Source organism: Lonchura striata, chromosome 1 (genome assembly GCF_046129695.1).
Source record: "Lonchura striata isolate bLonStr1 chromosome 1, bLonStr1.mat, whole genome shotgun sequence".
NCBI classification, from domain to species: domain Eukaryota; kingdom Metazoa; phylum Chordata; class Aves; order Passeriformes; family Estrildidae; genus Lonchura; species Lonchura striata.
This window is the reverse complement of record NC_134603.1, coordinates 136,478,876-136,497,380: the sequence shown is the minus strand read 5'-3', so window position 1 is coordinate 136,497,380 and position 18,505 is coordinate 136,478,876. Positions and strand designations below refer to the sequence as shown.

The following is an 18,505-nucleotide window of genomic DNA, read 5'->3' as shown; positions in this document are numbered from 1 at the left end:
GGCCAGGCATTTTCTTTCTGATGTCTTTTCTGTACTGCTTTTTAGGCTGGCAAGGAAATGGCTACACTTGCCAAGATATTGATGAATGTGCAAGTAATAATGGAGGCTGCTCAACTGTACCGATGGTCCAATGTATCAACACAGTTGGATCATTCCGCTGTGGGCTCTGTCCACCAGGTAACATGGATTTCTTGTTGATAATACTATTAAGGGCTTAAAAGATGAAGATTCCACATATACAAACCTGTTTTGGTGTAGATTTAAGAAGCTTAAAATTGGTTTTATAGAAATATCACATATTCAATACTGTAATACAGAATGCAGAGACCAAGTATACTCAAATTACTTCAGCTATTAATGAACATTGTATAGAGAATGCCTCTAAAAAGGGTCCTCTGAAATGGGTTTGTCTTGTACTAGATAGCTGTTCTCAGTGTTATAGCCTTGATTTGGTGAAGAACTTCCTTTACAAGATGATTAATGCGAAACAAGGATTGCATAATTATGGTAGTAATTTCATTGTTTGTATTAATTGAAGGAGTATCCTGTGTGCCATAAATCACAGACTGTATTGTCTGCAGTAAAAAAAAGCCTTGATAATTGTCACGCTCTGAATGCTATCTAAGGAGGCAATGTTTCCACTGCAGTACAGCAGTGGAAGTTGCAACTTCGGTCTTTATCATTTATGCTTTATGATTTAAAAAGCTTTCTGAAATGTATGAGATCAATACTAGAAATATAGCAGTAAAAAAGTCTTTCTAATTGACTTTTTGATTGCTATTTAAATGGCAGTAGACTGCAGGTAAGGAAGACTCCCAGTTACAGAGTGCTGAAGGAATATCACCATGCTGGAAATGCGGCCTCAGACAAGTTTTGATCATGTCAGGTCTGGCCATCAGGAGTTGTGCTGCAGGGCTTAGGTCCTCCTGTATGTCCTGAGAGGATGTGGGTGTTGTGTTTGAGGTCCAAGGGCTGCTCTGGTGTGCAGGAGGAAAAAGTCTGGATGTGGTTAGGGCTGACTGGGTGCAGTGTAGGGAAGGCAAGACATGGTGGCTGAGAGACATGGGTTTCTATGGCCTCACTGACTTTGCCTATCTGTTTGACATGCACTAATATATCTTTTTTCCACAACTGTAGAAGGATTTATTTACAGTCAGAATCCATCCCTGCAATGAAGGAGCCACAATAAATATGCCAGGTTTTACTTCATCAGCTATATCAATTCTTTCTTTTTAACTGCGGAAGACTATGATTTTATACCGTGAATTAGTGTTTTGCTCACCAGTTGATTGTTTTACTGTCAATTCTTAAAGAAAATTCTCAGTTACAGACTAACAGAAATTTACCTCTAAACAGGTTATGAGGGAGATGGAAAAACATGTACCCAGGTTGATATCTGCTCAATAAATAATGGAGGGTGCCATCCTTTGGCTACTTGTACCTCAGCTCCAGGTATGATACTTTCTTAAAAACTGTAAGGTAATATCAGTGTGAATCTCAAGGAGGGCCTGGTTAGGATAATTCCACGTTATAGCAACATCTCTAGATTGCAGCCCTTTTTCCATAGACAGTTTGCCTCACACAAAGGATTTTACAGTCAGGTTAGCTAAAGCCAGCAGACTTTTACACAAATACTGACAGAAGTAGGTTTAGGCTCCACCGAAAAGACTTTATGCTAAAACTGTGATGTTCACCATTTCTCTTTGATGCATTTTTCCAATTATACAGCTGCTTTTAATAGTCCCCTTCCCATAAATACCCTTCGACTATCTCACCACTTCCCATGAAGGTGACCTTGGACTCTCTGCCCATAACAAAACAACACTAAGGCTCTTTCCATGTTTAAGCTGGGCACTGACCTAGGAAGGTGCCAAAAGATCAAGTAAATTGGAATTATATTAAGATTCTCCTTCAAAATGTCAAGGACATTTACAGACATTGGTGTTGTCATTGTAACAGAATTATGTCTTATCTCCCAAGGGCCCATGGTATTTTGTTCCTGCACATCTGGCTTCACTGGAAGTGGATATGGGCCAAATGGGTGCTCTCCTCTCAGTGATATCTGTCAGCTGCAAAACCCTTGTGCAAATGGGCAGTGCTTGGTAAGTGCTGGGCTCCTCACATGTAATGACAGCACTGTGCAGTTGTAACCAGCCAGGGAGACTTTGTGAGACTGAAGGCTGGGTGCAGACAAACTACTGGGAATGAGGCAAAGTCAGTGGGGATTGCAAGACTGAAGGATATACCTAAGGAAAGCAAGGTGAGTTTCAAGGCACACAAGCCATTTCTTTGTGTGTAAAATAGAGGTAGCAGTCTTGGCACTAATGGCCTGAGAAATGTATTTGGTAGCCCATGCCAACCAATGGAAAGCTCGTGCTGATGGGACAGGACTGTTCTTGGTGGCACAGGAAAGTAATTTACCACCCTGGATCATGGAGGAATTACCCATGATAACAGAACCAGTACCTCTGCTGACTTTCAGACTGTTAATATCCAGCAGAGTTACTTATGAGTTCCTAGTCTGATCTTGTGAGAGCACTCCTGGAGTCTCAGGCTGTTTATATGAATGTAGAAATGATGTTTCAAAGGAATTGGTTTCACTGATGGTAACCAAGTCTTTTGGACCTAAACTGATTGGTGGTATGAATTCATTCTCATGCACAGTCAACATTTAGTTTGTCCTTGTGGGCCATGTGAAAGGTTATTCGGCTTCCTTAGAGAGGTGAGCTGTGCTCTGGAAAATCTGTGCTGCAGAGCTGGGGATTTTGTGGTGGAGGATATCTACAACGGTGATTTTCCCAAAATATTCACAAATGCTAAATTTTTTGATCCGGTAGAGTCTTTTCCCATTTATCCCCATTAGGCTGCAGATATTCTCCTTTTGGTTGTCCCTGGAGGAACAGGGAAAATGAAACATAAGATATGGATTTGGCAGTGTTAGGTTGACAGCTGTATTTGATGATCTTATGGGTCTTTTCCAAGCTAAATATTTCTATGATTCTGTGGTGTATTACCTCTTGCTCTTTCCATTTTCTGTGTGAAATGTGATGGTCCTCTCACTTACACCCCACTCCTTCTCAGCATTCCTTGCTCTCTATTCTATAGGTATCTACTGTGTCTTCAGTCATATTGGAAGATATTTATAGGGTCTGTTGTGCCCAGATCTTATCTACTTTTTCTAACTATTTAGCTCATTTTAGTCATTCTATTAAAAGATATGACATCTTCCCTTAAATATATCCTAACATACAACAGTGGGAAATCATGGCTACAAATTAGTACCTGAAGATAATAACACAGATGTAAGTAATGGGACTACAAAAGCATCTAATAAAATAGAGAAAAAGCAGAGCTATATTTGGCCAGCATAATGATGGAGGAAATATAATTTCAATTAAGTATCAGGCAATGCAGATCAGAAAACACTTTCTAAAATAACATTCAGAGCTTTAAATACACATGAAAACCCTCTTCCATCATACTGAAAATTTCTCTGGGAATCAGAGGGCACGAATAGTTAATGGAAAAGCAAATAAAGAATGCAATACACTGATTGTATGCCATCAAAGATGGGATTGTAGTGTGTACCTGGGACCATGATCTGCTTCACCTTCAAAGATTGTGTCTATAAAACAAGAGATATAAGGTAAGAGAACATATGAAATTAAAACAGTTACAGATATGGAAAGACTTGATTATATGGAGAAGTAGTACAGGTTGCAACAATGGAAATGGAAAAGAGGCATATAGAATAAGGAATAAAGCTGAAAAGGTAATGAAATTGTTCCCCTTTAACATTCCTTGGGATGAAAATGGAAGTTGACAGCCCACAAATCTGCAGCACAGACTTCCCAGAGAACAGTCTTGAGAGAAATTACTTATAAACCAGTTATCTTGCCTTGATATTTATAAGGTTTAGGTAATATGATTGACTTGATTTCAGCATGATCAAACATTTTTCTGAATGGATAAAAGGGTATGGATTTTGATTTTTAAGAAAGTAATTTGAAAGAGCCCTGTTAACAAATAACTTAATAGAAAAACCCAAAGAGATAGATAATCTAATTAGGCTTTATGTTTATTTTGGTAATCACAGTGACCATCAAGGCCAAAAAAACCAAGGTTTTATTTCTTTAGTACAATATTTCCTCATAAAATAAGTGTAAACATCAGTCTTTCTGGTGACGCTGTTGATTTCTTTAAGTGATTCATGCTCATAGTTTATTTGATGTGTTTATATCTGTAGGCAATGATCTCTGGCTATTTCTGCCTGTGTAATGCAGGCTGGACAGGCCCTAATTGTACAGAGAACATTGATGAATGTATCAGCAACCCGTGCCAGAATGGGGGAACCTGCACCGATGGGGTCAATGGCTACTCCTGTGAGTGCACCAGTGCCTGGACAGGACCACAGTGCCAGACTGCCCAGCAAGGTACAGCCAGAACCTCCTCCCCCTCCTTCCCTCCTGGGACATGGCACAGCCGGCTTCAGCAAGTAGATATTGATGCATGGCATTAACATGTGAATAAGAACTTAGTTATGATGTGAAAAACAGCCCTGTGTTTGGTGGATTGGAGGTCCCAACCCAAATTCCCTCCAAGTCAGAGTTTTCCACGAGTTTTGTTTATAGCTGTTTTGTTTAGCAGTAGGAATGCAACAATGAAGTTGATCTGCAGGCCCACTAGCCTTGGCTAGATGCCAGGCAGCTCTGTTCCCGAGAAAGTTGTCTGGGAAGCTGTTGGGAAAGAGGATCCAGTATAAGGAGAACAAAAGAATATATTGATGTTTCTCTTTTGTGCATATTATTTCATCTGTTATGAAGCCGAAAGGTCCTGGTGTTCTTAGTCAAGAGGAAAAGCCAGAAAAGGTTTTCAAACAGAAATGTAACGAAAGAAATGTTAGGCATGAAAATGGGGGGCTCTCAGTTTTATACTGATTGCAAGGTTTTCCCTTTTCCTCCCAATATAATTTCTTTTGTTTGTTTGAGAACTTTTTTTGTAATTAACTTTAATTAAACAAGGTTAGGATAGCATTCCAGTTAGTCCAGTGTCCCTGTGACAACAGTGGCTCATTTTTACTGTAGATTGCTAAGAAGAAAGCAAATTACATTTTAATGTAATACAGGATGTAAAACTTCCACTGATCCCATGTGAAATCCACTCTATTTTAGAACTATTTTGGGCTTTTATCTATTTTTCTGAAGTATCTAACTAGTAATGTTTTATTATGATTAATTATTAATATTTTATTATTTCCCCACAGGGGGAAAAATATTTTTAGCCATTCATAATGAAGGGATAGAAATCCATTTTTTTATGCAGTAAGGAATCATACTGTACCACCTGTTCTTTTAGTTTTTAATAAAGAAAAAATTATGTATTTTCTTACATGATCATTTTGAATCAGGTTGAAAAAAGGTGAGATGTTTTAGACAGATATTTCAAATAAAATTATATTCTTTTTACCACTTCTTGAAACAAAACAGTTTGGTGACAATTGGCTATTTCTTTAGAATCAATTCAATGTTAAACTACAGGTGCTTGGTGCACACTGTAGCTATATGTATGTTGTATTTTTCTGCTTTACAGACATATTTTTCTGTAGCTGTTTGGGTTTCTCAGTTCCCATGCACTGAATGGTTCAGTGAGAGAAGAGACCGTGGTATATCATGAGAGGGATTATCAGGCCCAGAAATTTGACCAAAAAGGATAAATAGAACCATAAAACTTGTCTATTATGTACCTCTTCTGAGAAAGACAATTTTACATCATCTTAACTTCAAAATGCAAAATGTTTTCATTTCATTGAAGTGGAAAATTTAGAGATTCAATCTGGAGGTATCCTTCTGGAAGCAAAGCAGTTTTTGGACACTATCATGAGACAGAATTAATATCTTTTGGCAGTATCCACATGTTCCAAATGATACTTTGTTCTTTTTCCAAGAACTATTTTTCTTTTGGGGAATTTGTGCTTTTTTGAGATGTCATTCCACTTGAGAGGAAGTCCTAAAGATCCTTTTATAGAGGTATTTTCAATATTGTTTTAAATGCTTAAGAAGAAAAAGCTATGCAAAAAAGAAGTTAGGTGTTGGCTTATTCTGTAGAGTAATGGCACAAAATCTATTTAATTTTCTCTCTCTTTTTGCAGTTTGTGGAGGATACCTCTCAGGCTTGAGGGGGACTTTCAGTTACCCTAACAACCCAAACAGCCAGTGGTACAGCAGTGAGGTCAGCTGTGCTTGGGTTATTCAAACTACTCCCAACAAGGTAAAATAGAGTCCAGGTTAAAGAAACCCTCAGTAGGGTAGTAGGATCCCTCAGCTTATCAGAGCAAACATTACTGTCTTCATACTACATGTGTTCCCATGCTGTGATCCTATCCCCTCAGAATAAATAGTTTTTCAAAAGAATAAATTTTAGATCCTTACAAGCCTACAGGCTCCTCAGCCTAAGGATGTGCTTGGGTTTGATTTTCCAAGCTTTTCCTAAGCAGCTGAGGGTTATAGTTTATTAACCTACTCCAGCTACAATGTTCTACATTGCTTTAGAATGTGATCTGTGAATAAATTAATGAGAAAAGCTCTGCTCTGATGGGCTCCACAGGTGGTTCCTGAGCTAAGTGAGTTGGTCAGAGCCTGGTGCTGACAACACCAAGGCTCTGGCTCTGATCCCCATGTGGGCCAACTCTTCACTTACGAGTTTGACTGGATGATCCTTCTGGGTCTCTTCCAGCTCACATTATTCTGTGATTCTGTGACCCCAAAACAATTTCATGTTTCTGATAATCTCTGAGTGCAGAAATATAGAATGCTTAATTCATATGGCTTGGTGCAATAACAGCATCTGACTTTTTTTTAAGGATTAATTTTTAACTGTTGCACACAAATGTATATTCTGATTCCGATCTGCAACTAACAATTCCACCTGTGTTATAAATAACAACTACAAAATATGCTACTCCATAATTTAGCATTACATTTCTTACTTGGGATCTAAATATTTGATGTATTTTTGACATTTTGTGGAATGAATTAAGTAATTTTATAAACCAATGCTTTACAGTGGTTTATTACATATATATATGTATATCTATATATATATATAGATATATATATATGTATATATATATATATACATATATATATCTATATATCTATATATCTATATATATATATATATATATATATATCTGTATGTGACATGTCCTCACCCTTAAGCCTGGGCATCACTACTGTCTTCAGCAGAGCATATTACGGCACATCAGTGAAGAATCTGAACAAAGTTAAAGCTGTGCATGTCACTAAGTATCCAGAATGGGCTTTAGAGAGATTGATTTTATATGTGGGAAACAAGAGCGTTGAATCTTTTAACTTCCATTACAACACTTTAAACCATAGTAAGGGTGAAAAATGCTAATTTTGTGATGAAAAAAAACTGCCTAGGGAAACCTGGAATAAGGTATTTTATGCTCTGTTTCAAGCTTTTCACATGGCTTGAAATTGACACATATATATATTTTGCACATATGGGCAAATGATCTCAATTATTAGTTTATAGAAATAATACTCTCTCCAGAAAACTTCACTGACTAAATTATCTGTCTGTCTACCTTCTCTCTTTCATTTTGACCTTTAAGATTCTTTAATATTCTTTTCTGTCCTGGAACATTTCAGGAAATTACATAAAAGCTCATAGATTCTCACAGTCGCATGATTACCTATATCTGCTCTATAAAGTTTCTACATAGATAGTATCTCAGCAGATGGAGAAAAGAGATTTCTTGTTTTCTTGCTTAGATTCTACGTGTTACTTTCCCATTCTTCCAACTGGAGACAAGTAATCAGTGTAACTCTGAATTCCTTCAAATCCATGATGGGCCTTCAGCATCAATGCACATGCTAGGAAAATACTGTGGCTTCCCAGGTCCTACAGAGCTTCTCAGTTCCCACAACTCTTTGTATTTTTGGTTATACTCAAACCACACCATTACTGGAGGTTTTACTGTTCATTGGGAATCTCAGGATCCTGGTAAGTTGATGAAATGCAAAACATCTTCAAGGCTTTGGTGTAAAAAATGAATTACTTCTTTCCTTTGATTAGGAAACATTAGGAACAGAAGGACAGTATTTTCAAAGGAGTGAGGCTGAAATGTAAATATATATATCACTTGAAGATGCTTTCAAACTCTAGCTCTAGGCCTCTGCATGAATAGCTTTCTGCTTTTTTTTTTTAGGGCTGCCTTATACCTGCTGTGAGGAATCCCCCAAAGAGCATGTGTTTCTGGGCATGCCATTCATTTAGTCATTTATCTTCTCTCACAGAAGTATCTGGTACTCCGACCAAGCAAGTTAATGGCTTGTTTTGCCACTGACAATTTACAACAGCCTAAATGTTCCAAACATGCTAGATTACAGGGAACTGGATTGTAAAGCATGTGTGAGGTTTTTGGTATGATTTGTTGTGCATTTCTGCCTGAATTCTTGGTAATGCTAATTGGGTGATTGATCCAGATGGTGTGGCAATGCATTCCCAGAGATAAACTTCAAATCATCTCACATAACATTAATGCCACTTCAGTGTTCTGTGTATTATCTAGAAACAAAATAGATCATTGGGTTTTGTCCTGAATGAACCATAGGGTAAAAAAATGCCATTTCCTTATGTCTATAAATATTTCTTGAAATGCTTTGAATGTGATTTTTGGTGGGGTTTTTCTTTCAATTGTCATTATTAGATCGATAATTACTAATTGACAAATACAAATACTGAAAAGTGAAAATTTTTCAGATATTTTGGAGGAAGAAATAGCACTAACAAAATAAAAAGCAAAGAGAGCAGTATAGATGAGATTAAACTAGCTATTCCTGAGGTATGACACATGATGTACCCCTCCTATTCCAAACTAATGCACTAACATTATTTTATTACATGTATATAAAACAGCCTTATCTGTAATTACATTTTTCTTTTTTTATTTTTAATAGAACTAGTCTTTTGATAGGATAAAAATGGAGACTATTTACAAAGTGCAGAAATTCAGAATAATTTTGTAAATCCAACCCAAACACAATGCTTCTGATTATTCTTTTTAAGGCTTGTCCATCATAACTGGGTAATAATCTTTCTTTTACTGTGCAAAACAGGAAATATTTAGAGTTCTCCTTTTAAAATTGCAAGGTTATCTGCAAAATTTAAAGAAAGAAGAACTTGCTAGTCTGTTTGGTCTTTTTTTTTTAATTTATTCTGACCCCAAAGTGGTAGCTAGTTTTGACTCTACAGGACAATTCATCTTCTGACCCAACATGTGGTGATAAACACTCTGCTGTTCTATGTCTCTTTTTGCTAGAATGTGGTGGTGAGCTGACAGGTACTTACGGCACGATAACCTCTCCAGGATATCCTGGTAACTATCCTGTAAACAGAAATTGTTTCTGGACCATCTCAACCAGTCCTGGCCTCCTCATCACATTTGCTTTTGCCACACTGAGCCTGGAACACCATGACAACTGCGATTATGACTATTTAGAGGTAAAGTGTAATTGTAAATTATGACAACATTTTGTGGATATGTTATTGCAAAACAAGATATTTCTGAACTTTTTTTATGTACAGAAGGGGACTGTTTGAAAATTTAATCCTGGGTTGAAATGCTCCTTTTTATTTACATATTCCAGCCATCCATGCACAATCAGAGACAATAGGACAGGAAGGGGATGAGAACCTGCTTCACTGAAGTCGATGGAAGTCCTGTGATAAAAAGGATGGGATTCAGGCCAGATACTTGATGGGAAGCTTTCATTTTTGTACAAAGTTCAGTCTCCAAACTCCTTGTCAAATGTCAACCCATAGAGAATTAACGAGCCTATGGGAAACTATTCAGGAAAGGAATCTAAGACTAACAGATTCATATCGTAGCTCACAGCCATCCACAACTTGATGTATGAGCTAAGGACTTTTTGTCGAGTGTGACATAATGCTTACAGAATTTGCCAATACCTTTTCATGGAAATGAGAAGCCAGTTTGTAATAGCATGTTGTGTGCAATGCAGAGCATGATTTCAAGAAAACACTTCAACAGTAGATCTCCCGATACTTTCTTTCCCTTTCACAAAACTCTTGATAACTCCTGGCAGCAGCATCACAGCTTTACTGGTGGATCTGTTTCTTGGTTCCTCTGTGTTTAGAGGAAACTTCCTATGAGTTTCCTTCCACCCGCCATCCATAATACCTCTGGGGCCTCAGAGATAGCTTAAGGAGTGCTGGTACTGTTCACATCTGGCACACATTTGATAATCCTAAATGTTGATCTATCATTGTGTCTAGATTCGAGATGGTCTTCTTCCACAAGACCCTGTCCTTGGTAAATACTGTAGCACTGGATCTCCACCCCCACTCCAAACCACTGGTCCATATGCATTTATTCACTTCCACTCTGATGACTCACTTACTGATAAAGGCTTCCATATTGTGTATACGACATCTCCTGGTAAGTAAAATACTCAGGATTAAAGGTTGGTCTGTGACATTCTTGAGATAGAGATAACACATGAATGGATGTAATTAACACTTGTTCTTTAATAATATAGTGATTCTTTTTTATTTGCAGACATTGTACAGAGGTGGCCTCAAAAGGAGTTACTGTACTTATGAATATCTCTCTTTTTTTTTTTTTTTCTTTTTTTTTTTTTTTTTTTTCCTTATTATAGCAGATCCAAGTTGTGGAGGAAATTTCACAGAGAGTGAAGGGGTTATCACATCTCCTTTCTGGCCTAACCCTTATATCAACAACCGACAATGTGTTTACATTATCCGACAGCCAGAGGATGAAAAAATATTCCTCAACTTCACCCATATGGAGCTGGAGAGTCATCATGGTTGCTCAGCAAATTATATAGAGGTGATTCCCTTAATCAGTTGATATGCAAGTGTGTACAAGAGCATGTACTTCTGTCCCAAGGGCCACTGCAGAAAGAGGTGTTGATCAAACAACTAAGTATATGAATTTACTAGAGTTCAAAAGTCACAGGGGCTGAAAGAGCAGGATGGTGCATTTGGATGGCGCAAAGATAAGAGAATGAGAAAACCTGTCTAGCTTAACACTAGTTCTTAGAAGTCTGTACATGATTAAGGGGGAGTTTGAACATTTGCTAAATTAATGTCAACTGCAAGAAAAACAAAATAATGCCATAGCTGCTATGCAGCATTTTCTGGAGTCAAAATGTTATAATGAAGATTTTAATCTGACACTAAAAGGAAACTAAAAGGAAATATAAATATTTATACACACATTCCCAGGGAAGTGGTTGAATTACCATTTGTGGGGGTATTTACAAGATGCGTAGAAGTGGCATTTAGGGACATGATTTAGTGGTGGACTTGGCCAAGCTTGGTTTCCAGTTGGGCTCTAAGATTTAGAGGTCCTTTCCAACCTTAATGATTCTATGATTCTATATACATATGTAAAGCTGGGAGTTTATTGTTGCCATAACTGAAATCTTACAAGTCAAATTCAAGAATTGTTCTTAGTCTAAATCTAACTGGCAAAGAAAACAAAATGGTACAGTTGGAATGTTTCTATATGGAAAATGTAATAATGCAATACTAATATCAGTACTTAGTGTGATCTACTAGAGGTGACTTTTTCTTTTACTCCTAGCTCTCTCTTCATTAGTTTGCAATGTTGTGTTTGTTACATACAAATTTACAGCTGTAGGGTGCCTTTTAAGTACATGAGATATCATGTTTTGATTTTCTTTGTTATCCCTAAGCCCAGTTGTGTCCAGCTGCCGGTCCGCACGCCTGGAGCTGGCCGCGGGCGAGCTCTGGTGCAGCGCTGGGCAGGCCGGGGCAGCGCCCGTGCCAGCGCCCTGGCCAGGGAGCAGGGCAGCCCTGGGCACTGCTGGCTGGGCATGGGCAGGGGCAGGCAGGATGCGAGCCACGCTGGGGAGCTGCCTCAGCAGGGGCAGGCAGGATGCGAGCCACGCTGGGGAGCTGCCTCAGCAGGGGCAGGCAGGATGCGAGCCACGCTGGGGAGCTGCCTCAGCAGGGGCAGGCAGGATGTGAGCCACACTGGGGAGCTGGCTCAGCAGGGGCAGGCCAGGATGTGAGCCACACTGGGGAGCTGCCTCAGCAGCGCCCATGGTCCGGCAGGGCAGCGCTGGGGGAGATGGAGACTGACCGGGCGTCAGGTCAGGGCAGGGACTGACAGCCCTGCGGGGCTGACATGGCTCCTGGACAGTGGCAGGTGCAGGGCTCTGGAGGAGGCAAGGCTGGCCCCAGTGAGTCGTGGTGGTGCCCTCAGAGCCTGACAACTCACGGTGCTGATGGCCAGTGCCCCTTCTCCTGTCATGGCATCCCCGTTCTCTGCGTCGTGCCCGACTCATCATGTCTCAAGGCCTCTGCTGCCGTACCCTGCTTATATTTCTCTGTAGTCACCAGCACCTCATCCTGTGTGGGATGGCTGCTGGGTACTGCTGCCTGTATATATAACTGTGCCTGTGCTGTGCAGAGCTAAACAGAAGGAAAACAAGCTGGGCACAGTCAGTGGTTGATTTGTGCAGGCGCTGCCGCAGTTGGAGCCCGCGGGAGTCGTCCCTGCAGCCCCAGAGCAGGGTCCAGCCATGCAGCCATGCAGCTCAATGGCAGCACAGGTTTGGTTTTGTATTCAATCTCTTCTTGACCAGTGAGGAACAGGGCCCTGTGAGCTCTATGCTTTTGGTCTATTTTTAAAAGATGTTACTGTGTTGTCATCATTCCCTTCTCTCCTCCTGTAATTCAAAGACCTAGGTTGGAATGAAGTGTAATTAGTTTCTGAAGTGAGAGGGGAAGTGTGTTTAATGAAAACAGACAGCTTTTGTTTGTTTGGCCTGCTACTCCTCTTGCCTAATTGCTGGCAAAACAGCAGCTAAATTCACAGCAGCCACAAAAACAAAACCATTTCTGTTGAACACCATTGGTTTGTATTAGTTCAGCAAGGCATTTACCTCACTGTTTGCTGATCAGTCACAAGCCCTTCAGTTTCCATGCTTCTGCCCTCCTCTTCTCCTGCCCTCTCTCTCTGTGACTCAGCCCAGAGCAGAGAAATCAGACCAACATTTTCTGCCTGGGGCAGTCAGTAAAACCAAAGTCTTGTGCTCTGTTATTAAGGCCTGATTTTTTCACGTGTGCTTTTGTAAAATACTCTCCCACTGGTTCATCTAGGGAGATAACTTTTGGGTGTTTAAGTTACTTGAAAAGTCACTCCAACAACTCTTTTGTCACTTTAGAAAGGTGCAGATTATTCCGTTCCCTGGCTATAACAGGAAATCTGTAGACTTCCCACAGGGACCAGACACAGCTCACAGCACTTGCTCAGGGCAGGATGTTTAGTTTCTTAGTAAGGAAGGCATCTGCAATAAGAAAATAGAGGCAATAAAACTTATTTGAGAAAGGCTATGACATGATGATGCAGAGGTGATGCTAGCCAAGGCAGCCTCTTTTACATGCTGTCCTTCTAACTGGCAATAGAAGACACTACACACATACATGGTTTAGAGAACCTGTTATTTTTATTACTAGTCACTGGACTATATAAACAAAAAATGTAAGGAGAATCAGCTCAAGAAAAACTTGTGAACTCCTGTGAATTACCACTCTGGAAGTTTTCACTACTTTCCAAAAATTTACTAAATATATTGGCACCAATTCTGATGTCAGCTGCTTTGCTGTAAATCCAGAATAATTATGACACCTTAAACTCAAATTCTGGAGAAATTGACAATATTCAGAAAGACATCTCACCAGTTTGAGACTGCAAAGCTGGGCAAGCAGGCCAGCCACTGCCTGTTCACCAGGGCACTCATGAGGGCTCCTTACCTTCTCTCCCAGCCCATGGATGAATACAGCTGAGGAAGAAGGAATTGGTGGTGAGAGGGAACCTGAAAGCTGGATGTCCCTAGTTTGCCAGTGAATTCACTGGAATGATTTTTTGGCTTTGAAAGCATGTAGACGCATTTAAAAGCAGTTCCAGCAACATGAACTACCACCACTTGTACAGAAATAAAAAGGCATTTTGTTTTTGGGAGAATCTTTGGGACAAAAATTGCATTTTTTGCTTGGGCAGAGAGCAGAGGACCCATGTTTTGGACCTCAGGTTGTTGTTGCCCACTTGAAATGAGATGTGCACCTCAGAGATATACCAGGGCTCTGCCTGGGTCCCTGGATGTAGCTATTCTTACTCATGTACTATGGATTTGGGGTCTGAATCTTGAGGTACAAATAAGTCTTTCCCATCTACTCCCCTTGATAATCAGGATAAAAAATCAACTTTAGGGAAAATATATAAGATGCATTTATCCTTTGATTAGGAAATTGATTGAGGTCAGTAGAAAGGCAGGGCAGAATGTAAAAGCCAGATTCCCTGATGTAGCCTCATTGCCATTACCATGCATTGAACTCTTCAGCTAAATGAGTGAAAAGATGTCAGTGTGCCTCTTTACTGCTTTAGGGACTTGGAGTTGCATCTCCTGTTAGTGAGCTGTCAGCCTGCATTGATGTATGGGTGTGATGTGACAGATGCTTGTTCTGGAGAAGTCCCATACAAAAATTACTGGAAACTTCATGGCCAGAGCAAGAAAATAAAAAATACCATTTTCTTTCCCCAGCAGATTTTAGTGCTAGCAAAAATTTGACAGCTATCACTTGTGAGCACCCTACCTGTCTCATATTAAAGGTGTCTCTTTTGGAAACATAGGCCCAAATAGTGCTAAAACCATGGTTCATAGAGAAGATAATTTAATCCTAATGTCCTGTGACAGCAGCATGTGTTAGTGTCTTCTGTGCTCATCGTCTGATTGTTCCTTTGAGCTCTTATAAGTCCTGTGCTTGTGCCAGTTACAATGGCACACTCATAAATATGTAAATCAGCTACTCCTTTTGTTATGTTGAAGCTCTTGGGAGATTATAGTTTTATCTGGATATCAGATCCCAGTGCTTTTATGATCTAACGCTTTCCTCTTTTTTGATGACTAGGTTAGAGATGGTGACAGTGAGATGTCTCCTCTTATTAAAAAAATCTGTCATAATACACTCATGTCTGCAATCACTTCTACCAGCAATAGTCTCTGGATCAAATTCAAGTCTGATGCTTCTCTGCAGAGAACTAGCTTCAGGGCTATTTATCAAGTTGGTAAGTGAAACTGGTCATTTGCACAGTGAACTTACTGTAATTTGGACACTTTCAGTTGTTTCCATGATATATTATTCACATAATAGGTTAAACACAAACTTCAAAAGAAAGGAAAGAACATAACAGAGTCAATTTATTTATTTAAAAAGGTATCTGCAGTAGGTTTGCTTTTAGGCACTCCTAGCATGCTCGGAAACATGCTGTTTATTGCTTCTGACCTTGAGATTACCTCAGATGGTTAGAGCATGGTGCTAAAACAGCAAGGTTGTGGGTTTGATATTCATATGGGCCATTCATTTAAGAGTTGTACTGGATAATCCTTGTGAGTCCCTTCCAACATAGAATACTCTGTGATATGTTATTAATGATTCTGTGATATGGTACTAATGATTTATCACTTGATGTTGAAATACCAAAGATGTTATAGCATCAAGTCTGTCTAAATATTTTTACATTCATTTTGCCTGTCTTTAAGTTCTTAAGCACCAACAAGCTTATCTGTTGTCTGTGAAACAAATTAGTCGAATCCATTAGTTTTCATGGGTACAATTTGGTCTTCTTTACAAGCATCATTATGCTATACTTACACATGGTATACAATTTTTTCTTTTAGGTATGTTCACTTGTGTGATCTGTAGTAGCTGCTTTAATAAGATAGTTTAGAGTTGATTTTCGTCAAATTTCATAGTGTCACTTGTTATATATCACATAATTATTACGATGCATTCCCTGAAATCATCCATCATAAGTACTGATTCTTGGTGTCTCTTGGCAGCCTGTGGAGGATCCTTGTCTGGAGCAGGAACAATCCATTCACCTTATTACCCCAGGATGTCCTCTCACCCAAAGACCTGTGAGTGGATCATCTCCCAGCCAGCTACCAAAGCAGTGATTCTTAACTTCACCGACTTTGACATTCGAAATACAACCACTTGTGATTCGGACTACATCGAGGTAAAGAGCAATACACGTGCACTATAAATACCAGCTATGTATCTGCAAGTTCCTTCTAATACTCATCTCCACCAAAGTGGAAGTTCTTGACAGGCAAGCACTCCTTCCAGCAGTCACAAAAGCTTTTCCAGGTTCATAGTGGGATCCCAAAGCTTTTCTTGGTTCTTCAAAGATGTTATGACTGTTTTGATAATCAAAGACAGCTACCAGGTTTCTTTAAACAGATAGGCCTGGTTTGGAAGGTTTTTGTGCCATTTACTGCTGAGGGTGTAAGATCTTGTCTTTTCTCTGCTGCTCTGATAGACATAAGGTTATATTTTATGTGCCTGTAGTAGAAACCACATGAAGAAAGGGTAGGGTTGACTTCTTAAGAATCTCTTTTATATAGTTCTTATAAATTACTTTATGCTTAATATTGAATGTAAGAAAAAAATTCTATAGAATATTTTGAATACACTGTTCTTCAGGTCAGAGATGGCAACAACGGAGACTCTCCTCTTTTGGAGAAATACTGTGGTACATCTGTACCCTCTAGAGTGCAATCCACACGGAACAATCTCTATATCAAATTCAGAGCTTCCTCACTTACCAACCTCGGTTTCAGAGCTCAGTACTGGCCATTAGATACAGGTAAGGATTGTTTTGCTGTAGTAGGCATGTAGATTGTTGGGACTTTCCAAATTTTCCCACAAACTGAAAACAACTGTCAATCAAGTTTTAGGATGGTGTGACGGAGATAAATTCTGAATCAATTGCCATGTAGTATGTGTCAAGAAAGAAAGACTATGAAATTTCACTAAGAGAAATAACCAATTTCATAAGTGTCTGTTTTTTTATAAATGTATAATTTAATCTGATGTTTTAAATTTCTGCAGTATGTGGAGAGACTTTCACTGGACCATCAGGAACCATTACAAGTCCTGGTTATCCAGATGTGTACCCACATGGGATTAACTGTACCTGGATTATCAACATTCAACCCGGCTACTTTATCCGCCTGACGTTCACGTCATTTAACTTGGCATTTGATTATAGTTGCAGAAAGGATTATCTTGAAATATATGACAACAGTACTGAGCAAAAATTGGGAAGGTAAATATGTCCATTAGCCTACAGATCTGTGTTACTGAGGAGAAAGCACTGTTCTGTACGTCTTGACATTCAATTTGCTTCCTTAAGTTTGGTGTGTAGATTATTTTCTTTTCATCACAGAAACAGTAGCAGCAATTTCTCTGCTAGAATAGCAAAGGCAGCTTGCTACTTGACCATAGAAGGAGAAGCACATTTAATAAGTAATATATTGAGAGAAACAAAGTTGTGTCTAAAGGATAGCTCTTTTAAGGATAGATTTCAATAGCTAGCTTTGACCCACTCCATTAACATTTTGATTTATGAAAAATAAATTGAAAAGCATTTCTATATCTTTGCCCAGAAAATACAGGATTTTAAAGACTTGCAGAAATGAAAGAAAGATTGCTTTAAAAACTGTACATTTGAATATCTACAAAAACTAGACCACAACCTGCATTTTATGTGATTTAGTTTTCATTTTCTTCTGATACCTGATTTTATCTTAGGGAAGAATATTTTCTTTTATTTCACTTCTCCAATTGGTGTATACACAAGGTTTTCTTGCTGCCCTGTAATTCAAGAACATTTGAATTACTTGGGAACAGTATTCAGCTGCAGCTATAGACTGTAAAATAGTTGGCTGACATGGCAGTGTTTGGAAAATAAGGAGCAAATTACTCTCATAATGAAGAACATTTTGCAATCTTAATGTTTGGCCAGCCACTCTGACTCCTACAAAAGAACAGAGTATTTTGTAGGTGCAGCACATTATAAATTCAATAAGAATTTGACAATTTTATGTAAGTCAGAGTTTCTTCTCTGATATTGCCACACTTCAGATTTGTACCTTTGTACATGTAGTGTGCTATTTAGTCCCATGATACAGGGTATTTGCCTGGGGTCTCTATCATCCAAAGGAGACAATTGTGTATGTGTAACTATTCAAACTTCACAGGAAAGCTGAATTCTCTTCCAGTGATACAGATGCTTTATAAAGTACTGCCATTCAATTTGAGGTATCTTTTTGCTGCAGATACTGTGGAAGATCAATTCCACCATCTCTCACTAGTGGTGGCAACATGATGACGTTGTCCTTCATGACAGATCACAGCATTGCATCTGAAGGCTTCTCAGCTAATTATATCTCTCTGGATGCATCCAAAGGTAATATGTCAGTCTGTTCATTATGCAAATTAAATGTTTTCAGCTGTCACTGTAAATAACCACTACAAGAACCAGAAACATTTTCTGTGTTGCCAGAAGACTTGCTGGTGCCTCTTCTACTCCTTCTTATTCATTCTGCTTTATTCAAAA

General features: G+C 39.0%; 1 protein-coding gene across 1 annotated transcript in view; it reads left to right on the top strand.

The window, feature by feature from the left end:
* The window catches only part of CUBN (cubilin), a 141,967-nt gene that overhangs the window by 9,684 nt on the left and 113,778 nt on the right, over positions 1–18,505 (top strand). The window contains exons 9-22 of the mRNA XM_077781257.1: positions 46–177; positions 1,357–1,452; positions 1,981–2,102; positions 4,247–4,433; positions 6,149–6,267; positions 7,797–8,028; positions 9,347–9,528; positions 10,324–10,486; positions 10,707–10,897; positions 15,010–15,166; positions 15,942–16,120; positions 16,588–16,750; positions 16,996–17,212; positions 18,225–18,355. Of these exons, the coding sequence (XP_077637383.1) occupies positions 46–177; positions 1,357–1,452; positions 1,981–2,102; positions 4,247–4,433; positions 6,149–6,267; positions 7,797–8,028; positions 9,347–9,528; positions 10,324–10,486; positions 10,707–10,897; positions 15,010–15,166; positions 15,942–16,120; positions 16,588–16,750; positions 16,996–17,212; positions 18,225–18,355 (2,271 nt within the window). The remainder of the gene's footprint in view (positions 1–45; positions 178–1,356; positions 1,453–1,980; positions 2,103–4,246; positions 4,434–6,148; positions 6,268–7,796; positions 8,029–9,346; positions 9,529–10,323; positions 10,487–10,706; positions 10,898–15,009; positions 15,167–15,941; positions 16,121–16,587; positions 16,751–16,995; positions 17,213–18,224; positions 18,356–18,505) is intronic.